This window comes from Blennius ocellaris, assembly GCF_963422515.1.
Source record: "Blennius ocellaris genome assembly, chromosome: 7".
Classification (NCBI taxonomy): Eukaryota; Metazoa; Chordata; class Actinopteri; order Blenniiformes; family Blenniidae; genus Blennius; species Blennius ocellaris.
This window is the reverse complement of record NC_137656.1, coordinates 24,860,511-24,872,251: the sequence shown is the minus strand read 5'-3', so window position 1 is coordinate 24,872,251 and position 11,741 is coordinate 24,860,511. Positions and strand designations below refer to the sequence as shown.

Below are 11,741 nucleotides of genomic sequence, written 5' to 3'. Positions count from 1 at the left end.
TTCTTAATTATAAAACCATGTAGAATATTTCCAGTCACCTGGTTGAAGTGCGATTAAAACAACTTGATCGCCTGTCCCCAGCTTCTTTCGGGACTATATAGACTATAATAATAATAATAATAATAATAATGATGATGATGATGATGATGATGATAACAACAACAACAACAACAACAGCAACAGCAACAACAACAACAATAATAATAGTAATAATAATAAAAAAGATCGCGTGACTTCCGGTTTCGAGAGAGAAATGGCGGCGCCCTTTGTTCGCAGATCGGTACCTCTTGACTACCTCTCGGGGAATTGGGCGCGCGGAAACTGCAGCCGGAAGTGATCTCGGCTGAGGGGAAACGGCGGCCGGTTCTGGATTTGAATCTATCAAAGTTCTCCACAATCTTCAAACATCTTCAATACTATGGCAGACCCGAAGGTGAGCTCGTGCGCCCCGCTTCATCTAACGACACATGTTTGCCCTGATGTGGAAATTTAGTTGCCTCGGTTGTGTTTTGCGTGTTAGAATGTGAGAAAGTTTGGAAACTGTCGACAATGGTGCTGCGTCGCGGTAATGCTGCAGAAGCTTAACCCTCCTCCCTTTCTCGTCTCAAAATCTAAATATAATCTTTTATAAGTCGTGTCGCGGTTTAAAAGCTCGTCGCTTCGCCTTTTGTCTGCAGGAACAACAGATGCTAACATGAGGCTAGGCTTAGCTCCCATTAGCAGCAGGGCTTCAGGGGGCAGGTGGCTCCTCGTCATCGAGCAGTTACTGCTTTATTATCCGTTATTTAGTCAGGCTCGTGCCGCTCAAACTAACCGACCGTGTGTTTTTCTTGTTTGGCGACATCGCGGTGCAATAAAACCCTGCGATTAGCTCCTGGCTACCATGCTAACTGAGAGGCCTCCCAACGTCACAATGAGTTCGTGCCAGATTAAAAAAAAAAAAAAGTTTAATAATTATTTTCTGACATGAACGAAGTGGAATCAAGCTATTGGAGTTGCAGTCCTCGATAAAAGCCGTTAAATCGTTTATGCCGCCTCTGATTCGATGAATGAAACTGCTGCAGTTTTTTTTGTAATCAAGTGGAGACGCTTCCTCTGGTCGCACTAACGGTGATGGAGCCAACGTGCTATGATGCTAATTAGCCTCCCCCCGACAAAGTGCATGATGCTGGGAGTTAATGAAGAGAAAGTGAACTTCGTTATTCCTGTAGTGCTCCTGCACATCCATGTGATTAACAGCCGTACTTACCTTTTAATGGAGTGGCGCCTTTGTTCTCCGCCTCAACATTTTAAATCATGTTTTTTTAATTAGTATTACATTGTCATATGGTATCTTTCTAAATAACCCTTGTCGTTCTTAACCAGCTGTAGTAGTGTCCTCTTTGTATTGAATAATCGGAATTTTTTTTCCCTTTTGCCTTGTATAGTGTAATTTTTTACCATTACAACTATCCTTCAAGTCATTGTCTAGCATTTGCTTTTTTTAAAGTGCCTCATGGGCTTTCTGTATTATGTCAAGATTGTTAACTATTATAAGCCTAATTGACCTCACACACAATACATACAGGGGCCTCGTAACACTCAATATATGGAATACTGGTTATTTTTTTGTATTCTGTAATTATGTGTACTTTTTCGGTGAGGATCAGCTCTTTGGGGTCACACATGGTCTCGGGGTGTTTGGTGGTCTGATGCCACCTCATCTTTCACTTTCAAAATCTAATTTGCTAGTTTTTTGCTCCAAAAGATGCCGTCAGCTCTTAATATTGTCCATTACCTTAATATAACCATAGTATATGTAATTCTTGGTGTCGTCTTTCTTTTTTGGAGGGGGCAAAGATTGGGTTTCTCCATCGTGATGCATTGCCATTTATTTCACCCACGCCTTGCTTTTACAACCTTTTGTCTTTTTTTTTTATTTACTCCTTTTTTCTCTATTGTTTTACCTTCCCCATTAAGGTTATAGCTTAGTCCACATTTATTTATTGGTTTGTTTGCAATAACTATTAACCTGAATTGCATGAATGGTTCAGGGATGATTTGTCATCATCCAAAGATCAATCCATTATATTTTGGTAGCCAACAGAACCTGGGCAGGTCAGATATATTTTATTCCATTGTACACTCACTGGAGCGCCATAGTGCACGTCCATCAGGGCTACTACTAACGCCGCCCTCTTCTCCACTCAGCCTGCCAACGCAAATGAATAGGAACCGACAAAACAATGTTTAACCTTAACATTGCGACAACATGAAGCAATTCAAACGACCATGACAAATGATACTGGAGTGGTGCGGTGGATCAAATAACCTTGTGATCCATTGGTGACAAATGTAGCTTTGGTGAAGGTATGCACTCTACTGAGTGCCTGTTCTAGTTTTTAATATTTTTTAATCAATTATGCACATTCATTATGACAACACCACCCCCGCGAGAGAATAATTTATAATCTACAACCATGAGTTCATATGTTCTCAAGTTCCCCACGCTTTTGTTTAAATGAACTTTTAGACTCGGTATGTGAACTCAAAGTGAAATGACATTAAAGATGCTTGACTCAGCAACAATGACTAACAAAAGGCTTCCCCTGTTCCTCCCAACAAAAGCTTGACTTAACCAATGAGCAATTAAATCCCTCCATTGTGGCGTTCGTGGCTGGGCAGTTGTTTGAAGTCACTTTGTTCTGGTGTATGAGAACAATCACACTGACACCAGCCACGTGAATAATTACTTCAGCTGGCTACACCCCGAGTGAATCTTTTACTATCGTCTGTGTTTCAGGACCAAGAGGACCACGAACCCTCTGCCGACACCACGGAGGACTCTAATCACGACCCCCACTTTGAGCCCATCGTGTCTCTTCCTGAGCAGGATGTGAAGACGTTGGAGGAGGATGAGGAGGAGCTCTTCAAAATGTGAGTTTCTAATAATAATTATCATCTTCTATGTTCGGTTGTGTGTTATTTAGCACTCGAGTGGTTGCAGTTGTATTGCTGTTTTTCTTTCTGCCCCATGACTCCAGCCTTGATTATTTGTGACAACCTGTTAATGAAATCTACCGTTCTGTTCCCAGGCGTGCTAAACTGTATCGCTTTGCCACGGAGAACGACCCACCGGAGTGGAAGGAGAGAGGAACCGGTGACGTAAAGCTGCTAAAACACAAAGAGAAGGGCACAGTCCGCTTACTGATGAGGAGAGATCGAACCCTCAAGATCTGTGCCAACCATCAAAGTGAGTCCATTGAAGCAGCAGTTTAACACTTTGTCTGAAGATACAATAAAAAAAAGGAGGGTGGGGGTGGCAGATTCATTTGTATAAACTGATTTTCATCATATAATCTTGATTACCCATGGCTGAATCGGCACATTGAAGCGTGAGACAATCTCAATCTGTGTGTTTTTCATCCCTGGATGGATCCGCACATTACTTCAGGTTGGAAGTTGTTAAGAGAAGTTTAGGGAACTCGACTGACCCCAAGTGACGTAAACATGAACTCATTGTATATTTTGTTTACAACTTCTTGGTTTACCAGCGTTGATAGAAGTGACTGTTTTCTGACAGTGAGTAGAAGTGGTCTGTCAAACTGGAGGAATTTGGACCAAAAAGTTAAATAATAACAATAAATCCCGTCAGTGCAGCAGCTTCTCGTCCTGTGAAAACCAAACTTAGGAGGATGTAGGTCAAGAACATAGATTTAAAGTTAAAAAACTGAGGTGAGTCAGAATCTTGAGATGACTCGGCGTCTGGCCCAAATTTAACCAATAGGTTTTGGTGTTTTATTTTCACACAGCTGAGCAGCGAGATCCAGTAAACCTCTGAATGTATGTGAAGACAAACATTGTTTGGTTTGAATTACAGTAACAATCGTGATGGACCTGAAGCCCATCACTGGCAGTGACAGAGCCTGGGTGTGGAACACATTGGCGGATTACGCTGATGAATGCCCCAAACCTGAAAATCTGGCAATCCGGTTTTTAAATGCAGAAAGTGAGTGTTGATAAAAAAATATCTCATTCGATATAACGGTTAGACCTTGCCTGAGTTGTTTTAAGTATGTCCTGTGTTTATTGTTCACAGATGCTCAGAAGTTCAAGGCGAAGTTTGAGGAGTGCCAAGATGAGATCAGAAAAAATTCAAATACAACAGGTAAGTGAAAGTCCCAACTTGTGGAGCTTTTTCACACAAATGTGTGAAATTACAATTGACAAAATGTGTTAGTTTTTTTTTGTTGTTGTTTGTTTTTAAGTGAGGAAAATGTGCACATGAAGCGTTTTGCGCTCCTTCTGCACACGTTTCTGTTCAGCGCCTCCACTTTACAGACTGTCCGAGCTTTGCAGACTCACTCTGTTCCCTGCTGTCACACTCCGGCAGGGAACTTTTTCTGTCTGCGACATGAATGCGCAGAATGTGACACTTGACCGGCTTTGTAGAAAGCTGGTGTCCATGTGTTCTGCTACAACACGTCCCTTGATCTGGGCTGGTTTCTGATCACGTTTACAATTTGTCATCGAGACGAACCAATGACTGAACCTTGTTTATTCTGTTACACAAAAGATATTTGTAGCTTTATATGTCCTAAACGTTTATCACTTGATGTGCTAACGTCAAAACAACCAATGTTAAGTGATTGCTGAATTTCAAAGTAATGAATGTCTTTAACGTGATTACCTTAATCCTAGAATATGATTGCTACGTTCGGCGCGTCTTGCACGTTAGTTACCGCCACGTTTCCCTGTTTTGCTGCAGGCGACTCGGAGAGTGCAAATAAGGTGGCGGAGAAGCTGGAGGAGCTCTCTGTAAAAGACAAGGCGTCGGATGGAAAGAAGGAGGACAAAAAGGAGTCCGAGAAGAAGGAAGACGAGAAAAAGGAGGTGACGGCAGAGAAGAATTGAGAACCAAGAACTTGCTTTGCTGATCTACAGTTTATCCATTTTTTCCTCTTTTTCTACAACGGACTCTTAAACTGAATTTGGACACTTGCATATTATTAGGTTTTTATCTGTTTTGCCTCAAGATCACAAGTCCTTTGACGCCACTTGGGGTGGGGGGGTGTAGAAGATAGTGAAATCGTTGGGGAAACACGAGCTCTTACCCTCCCATTGGATGCTCTACTTTCCATCCTGTCATCTCCCGTTCCCGTTGTTACTCCAGACAAACTGTGAAAGAAGGCTTGTGATCATGACGATTCCCACGTTGGGGTGTTTTTGTTTTTTTTCCTCTAAAACGGGATTCGTAGGAGAGGATTAAAATGTAGCCTGCTTGCTAGCAGCTCAGGGTCAGGGACCAGGCATTATGGAGGTGCATCTCAGTGGGCCTTCTCACTCTGTCCACCGCTCATGCTTTCACTTGTTTATCAAGTGAAGTGAAGACTTCTCAGTGGATGCCTTGTAGACTTAGATGATCTCTCCACTCAGTTCTGAGGGGAGCCGACGTGAAGGGAAAACCCACAGGCATCAGATGAAAGCTGCAGATGGCAGCATCCACTGATTGGTGAAGAGATCAGATGCACTTAGCTAAGGTTTCGTTTTGTTCTCTTTTTGTTTTAAATCTGAAAAACCATCAGGTCCAAAGTAAGCAGTTCATCAGTTTTTTTGGGCAGCTATGCTCTGATTTCCAGTTTCTCGCAAGAAAAAGCAAGTTTGTGTTTTTTTTTTTCTTTTCTTATAGGTCATAACATTCCCAGACTTTAAAGCATGTAGAGAATAAGTAACAGTGTCCTGTTTGATCCGTGTGCTCACCACCCTCTCCTTTTCTTTCCACTAAATGAGTTTCTCTGCCTCTGACGTGCATCGAAGTGCCAGTGCATCTGTAAATACATGTATATGGATGAAATGTTGCTTCTCATTTGCGCTCAAGTGATTGGAAATGTTTCTTCCAACTTCGAATAAAAGCTGTCAAAGACCTTACTCCTCCATTCATGTAGAAATCCATTGTTTCCTAGAAGAACGATCACGCATAAACATGGCCACGCCAACATGCAGGTCTGTAAGAAGGAATCGGATCCACTGGGGAGTTGGAAACTTTCTTTATTCTGCTCATCACTGGGGAATATTTCCTCTTCACAAAAATAGGAACGCATGTACAGTATATAGTGTATTCTATTTATTTTAATTACATATAGAACTTCATACTTAAACAAGATTCAGCTTGTGGTCGTCATTGCTGAGTGTCAGGAACGGCCCCTGACCTGCAGTGACGTCCATCCCAGGACAAGAACATGGACTAATAATGGCAGTCGTCTTAAACAGGAATGACATCGATAGCATTTCGATATGTGGTGGTCTCGGGAGTAAATGACATGAGGGGAGGGGGTTTCACTCACTCGTGTTATTTCACACTAACCTACAATAGCAACTACGTTTAGTATCTGAAATGTGGATCCTGTCTGTTTAAGGCAGCTGGTGAGGCCTTAAAAGGGAGATTCAACTCGCTGGAAGTTTCTTTCTATGGCAGCTTTGAAAATATACGTCTCCTGTATCACTTTGGGTTAAACTGCTGGGCGGTGTCGCCCAGGGCGAAGACACACGTTCACACTTTGGGCAACTTAAGTGGGTAATTCACCTCGAACACGCAACAGGGAGAACATGCAAACTCCACACAGACATCCGCACTATGGGTGCTAACCACTACACCACTGTGCTTCGTAATATCCAACTATGGCCCAAAAATGACATTTCACCACATATATTGGCTCGAACAGTGTGACGTTTGTAGAAAACCAGATCTATTGTAATCTCATCTCTGTACACCGCCGTTTTTTTTTTTCTCTCACCCCCACGACTTCAAACTCAGTCCAAGACGCTCACGAGTGCAAAACACTGATGGTACTTCATTGTCCCTTTATGTACAACAGCAAGTCAGCCACTGTTTTATCTCCTCAGAAAGGCAACAATGGTTTTTATTTGTAATGCAAATGTAGCTTGGCATTAATGCAACACTTCACATCTGGCATGCGGCGTCACCGTCCACTTTAGTTGCCCTCTATGGCGAGAAGAAATACGTGTGAATCACAAAGAAAACGCCTCTGGGAGTGGCGGGACGTGGCAGAGCTGTGCCAGACAGCTACTGTAAACTGATTTCCTGAAACCTCCGGGAGGCTTCTCATCAAAGCCTGATCCTTCCGATTGTTGACGGCACACGTGGAGTCTTATAGAATTGAATTTACATCATATTGGCTGATAATCACAACTTATCTTTTATGTTTTCAATTCAGAATTTGAAGAACAAAAAACAAAAACTACTCCCAAACACCCTTTCCAGGCTTGTAGAAAAACATGTATCAAACATAGCTTTTGAAAGGTTGGCTATATAAAAAAAAAAAACAACGAAAAAATAATAATAATAATGGGTGACCGGTTATTTTCCTCTTCTTTTGTAGGATTAAAACACAAAGCTTTACATGTTCAAACACTTCAGGTTTGGTTGTGCGAGGCCGGGCTCCAGGAGGTATTCTGCGCCTCTGGAGAAATCGGCTTGTGTCACGGGACAAATGATGGGACTTCATATACAGACGTGATGACTTACTAAACCTTCACCGTCGGAATAAAGGGAGCCGAGCTGTATTCAAGGCCTGGAAACTAGCACTGGACCGTCGGAGAAAACATTCATGAATTCATGTCTACTGAAGCATCTCTGCGGGTTGCATTGATTCCTGAGAAAATTCTTTTAACCAATTGGGATTTTCAGTTGGTTTTTTTAATCTTTTGAAATAAAAGCAAGCCTTTCTCAGCGGATTAGGAATGCAACCACCAGACATGAACCAAAACCTCTAATCCCCACTTGCTCATTTCATTTCCTTTTTTTTTTTTCTTTTTTTAATTTCCCTGCACTTTCTCATCTCTTCTCGAAGCTGTAAACCTCCAGGTTACGCCGGAGACGACGTGAAACAGTACGAGTTCATGTGAAGCACCGAGACTTCTTCAGAAGTCCGTAGTGTTAAGTTCAGCCTTGGAGCTGTGTGTGTGTGTGTGTGTGTGTGTGTGTGTGTGTGTGTGTGTGTGTGTGTGTGTGTGTGTGTGTGTGTGTGTGTGTGTGTGTGTGTGTGTGTGTGTGTGTGTGTGTGTGTGTGTGAGAAACTGGGAACTACTTCATAAAACCACAGCTGCAACACGACAGTAAAGAACAGGTCCGGGATGAAGAGCCACACAACCTTTAACGACAGAAAAAAAATAAAAATAAAAAAAATTCAACACTCCTGACACTGACAGTACAGCCTGCAGCATTATCATCCGACAACCTGGAGAGACAGTGAGCAGTCGTCTGATTGGACGATCCATCCAAACCAGGAAGTTACTATGTGCCCCCGACTAGTAGCTAAAGTAGCTAAAGAGTCTCTTCAGAAGTGGAGAGGCCGTTGTCGTCTGAAGCTGCTGCGGCGCCGCTCACACCGATATCTCGTACGTGGTTCCTCCCACGCCCGTCACTTTTTTGACGTTATTGGGGCGGCTGGGGCTGAGGGCGGCGCCCGGGTGGCAGTCCATCTGCCCGTTTACTTTCATGGCCTCTCTGAGTGGGAAAGAGAAGCACAGAGACGGTGATTCGACGCGACGCCAATCGCACAATGATGCATCAGTGGAAGCGTGCAGGTTAGTATTGTGGAGCGTCGCAACAGTGTGGATGAGTAATGCTGAGCGTGCGCTTTTTAGAGGAGCTATGGGAATGTCGGACGAGGTGAAAAGCATGCAAAAGGGAAAAAAAAAGGAATTAGTCGTCACATTTGTTTTTTTGTGTTTTTTTTTTATTCATTTGACTTTTGTGAAATGATACAAAAAAAAAAAAAAGTTTTCTAGAAAGGCCAACATACAAATCAGACCAAAGTTCACACCAAGCAGAAGTTATGAAGGAATGGACAGAACACAACAGCTGGACAAATACAAAAACTTAAATAAAATGAAACACCTTACAACAAACGCTACATCGCCTCTGTACATTAGTGTTGGTTTACGCTCAGTCTCCACCATGCACGGGGGGGGGACGTTAGGGTTCATACCTTGGGCCCCCCAGACGAGGCGAGTCTGTCCTGTCGTGGGCACTGACGTAGGAGAATTTGTGGTGGGAGTAGGAGGGGGACCGGGGCATAGCGGGGGAGTGTGGCTGGTGGGCCGGGGAGCGATGGGGCCCCTCGTGGCCCCGGCTCTGGCTGCTGTTGGAGCTACTGTGGTCTGTGTGCAGGGAGGTGGAGGAAGTCCTGGGGGCCCGGCCCAGCGTGGAGCCGGCGTGGCGGAGAACCGGGGTCCTCTGGCCGTAGCTCACCAGGCCGACCCCCATCAGGTTGTCTCTGGAGCCTCCGTAGGCAGGCGGCGTTGGGCCTCGAGAGCCGGGGCCACGGGGCCCGTCTGAGTAGCAGGCGCTGGAGGGAAGGCCGTAGCCCCCGTCAAACACGCCAGAGTCCTGGCCGTAGATGTGGGTCTGAGAGCGCCCGTGCTGCACGTGGCGCTTCTCCCTCTCCTCCATCTCCTTCCGCTCCTGGATGGAGGCCATGATGGTCTGCGAGAGGTTGTCGTAGCGCACGGGGGACGGGTCTCTCTCCCTCGGGTGCGGCGAGTGTCTGCCCACCACCCTGGGGGGCATCACCGGGCTGTACGAGAGGGCGACCTGATGTCTCTGCACGTCAGATTCCCGGATGTGGCACATTTTGGTGGGCAGGTAGGGCGAGTGGAAGCCCACGGAGGGCACGCCGCGGTGGGCCATGCACTCGCCGGCGGCGGCGGCGGCCGGGGAGATGCTGGGGTTGAGCAGGCTGTCATAGGACAGGCTGCCGTTCCGGTTGGACAGAGTGTTCGGAGAGAAGACGCTCTTGTAGGGGGTGGAGGTGACGGTCTGGGGCTGCAGGGCCGGGAGCTGGCCTTTCTCCGGCCGGCGGTGACCTTGTTTCAGGCTGAGCGAGCGCGAGCTAATGGGGTCGGCATCCAGCTGGAGAGGAGAAGACTGGAAGCTGCGGTGTAAGGGAGCGTTGGTGTACTCGGGCATGTCCAGGTTGGGCTCGGATCGATAGTCGTGACCACGGACACCTTCCTCCGCGATGGCCGAAGTCTTCCGGTCGTCTTGCATGACAATCTGAGAGGGCAAGGAGCAGAAGAAGTCAGTCCAAGAGTCGGGTGGCTTTAAGTGTCAAAACAGGGATTCAATACTCCATACAAATCACATCTTACCTTGTCACCTGCAGGGTGGTAGTGAACTTTAGGCATGGTGCCAAAGGAGGGCCTGAATTTGTACATGGCCGGAGTAGAAGGGTGGCTCTTACCGGAGAGAGAAGTCTCTGTAGTCCAAACAGGAAACAAAAAAAAGCCAAACTGTTAACACCACAGAAATGAATAGAAATGGAATGACCGAACAGTGACCTTTCTTTTTTTTTTTTAATCAAACTTAAGAAGCTCTTTTGACTCAGTTCTGGAAATTCACAGAATTCTGGAGAAGCTGTATGGCATAAGGTCCAGCTCTGTGATTGATAGTCAGCACTGTGAGTCGTGCAGAAGCCAGCTGAGCATCACGGATGTTTACCTACGGCAAAGAGCCTCACTTTTTTCTGCAATCACGGTCTTATGCGTGAACGTTTCCGAGAAATTCTTCAGTCTCAAGAAATAGAAGCTTTCTAAGAACAGGGTAAGGGAGTTTGACCAACTGCAGTACTGTCAATCACCACCAGGTGGCAGTAGTGTACAGGGGAAGAAAAGGCGTTCACTCCCTGACATAATGCACCATGACACTGAAGATCCTCAGGAGGAAAACCTGCTCTCCACACTAGATACGATTGATAATTCATATTATTTAATGCAGGAGCATTAGTCACACTAACTAAGATCCTCAAGCATCACTTCAGTAGGTTTTCTGATTCCTGCAAGCAGTCATTTTGCAGTTCTGACCATGTTCCTCTCCCATCCCTCCATTTGGCAGAGCTTCATTGCAACATATCACCAGGAAAAAAAGGGGAAAAAAAAGATGGTGATTCATGTTGTAATGATTCACTCTAAAATCGTACTGCAAATCTGGTGTTGATTCAGTGAGCAAGGCTCGCCTCCTCGCCACAAATCACACCGATTCCCCGGACAGGCATAAAAAAAAAAAAAAAAAAAGGCCATCGATCTGACATTAGAGACCAACATTTATCAGGGGAAACAAGGAGGGGGGGATACTGGCCATCAAAACAGTGAGTTCGGGGAATGGCGGTTTGCTGCAGCCGCGACTGGAAGGAGAAACTAGATGGAGGATGACCGACAGGAGGGAGGAGGAAGGTGCGGCGGGTGTGGCTCCGTTTTTGTTTTTGTGGTCCTTACCTTCGTTAGAGGCCACCTGGCCTTTCAGCTGGTTGTACCTGTCGGCTTTGGGTGGCAGAGGCGGCTGGATTTCTTTATCATCCAGGCCATCGAGGCTGCTTTTGGACTGCGAGGGGGGAGAGCACAGTGTTAACAGCATCCAGAAGGGGGGGGGGGGGGGGCTGCATTCAGCAGACGCTCTGCGTGAGTTTAAATGTATTCTTTTTAGTGGCTAATGAAGCGGAAAATGATGTCTCCAGCTTTTTTAAAAGGCTGCTAATTCTTATGGTAAAGGAGCATTTCACCAAGTTAGTGTCTCAGTCTCACAAAGTTACTTCAACACATTCCCTACATTTTCAACCGGTTCTGAGTCATTTAGGAAGGAGCGACAATATTATGCGGAGATGATTTGATTTATTCATGACAGTAGTGTAAAAGTGTATATATATATTTTTTCCTAATTTCACCGAACCAAAAAGCCATTCTGG

At 45.2% G+C, this 11,741-nt stretch overlaps 2 protein-coding genes across 2 annotated transcripts in view; one reads left to right on the top strand and one right to left on the bottom strand.

Annotated features, from left to right (window-relative positions):
* The first annotated feature begins 309 nt into the window (after nucleotides 1-309).
* ranbp1 (RAN binding protein 1) lies at nucleotides 310-5,913 on the top strand. The gene is made up of 6 exons (XM_080498935.1): nucleotides 310-433; nucleotides 2,783-2,916; nucleotides 3,075-3,232; nucleotides 3,860-3,988; nucleotides 4,079-4,147; nucleotides 4,748-5,913. Exons 1-6 carry the CDS (start codon nucleotides 419-421, stop codon nucleotides 4,891-4,893), a joined length of 651 nt encoding a protein of 216 aa, XP_080355061.1. The 5' UTR covers nucleotides 310-418; the 3' UTR covers nucleotides 4,894-5,913.
* Nucleotides 5,914-7,955: 2,042 nt separating this feature from the next.
* Nucleotides 7,956-11,741, bottom strand: part of zdhhc8b (zDHHC palmitoyltransferase 8b) — a 67,556-nt gene continuing 63,770 nt past the window's right edge. Inside the window, exons 8-11 of the mRNA XM_080499730.1 lie at nucleotides 11,275-11,380; nucleotides 10,153-10,259; nucleotides 8,991-10,057; nucleotides 7,956-8,506 (exon numbers count right to left, since the gene is read on the bottom strand). Coding sequence (XP_080355856.1) covers nucleotides 8,383-8,506; nucleotides 8,991-10,057; nucleotides 10,153-10,259; nucleotides 11,275-11,380 — 1,404 coding nt within the window. The 3' untranslated portion in view covers nucleotides 7,956-8,382. The remainder of the gene's footprint in view (nucleotides 8,507-8,990; nucleotides 10,058-10,152; nucleotides 10,260-11,274; nucleotides 11,381-11,741) is intronic.

Bases quoted from the DNA above. Each gene is read 5' to 3' on its own strand.
- ranbp1 (XM_080498935.1), top strand. The intron at 2,917-3,074 runs GTGAGTTTCTAA...TTCTGTTCCCAG, and splicing joins GAGGAGGAGCTCTTCAAAAT to GCGTGCTAAACTGTATCGCT. The intron at 3,989-4,078 runs GTGAGTGTTGAT...TATTGTTCACAG, and splicing joins CCGGTTTTTAAATGCAGAAA to ATGCTCAGAAGTTCAAGGCG.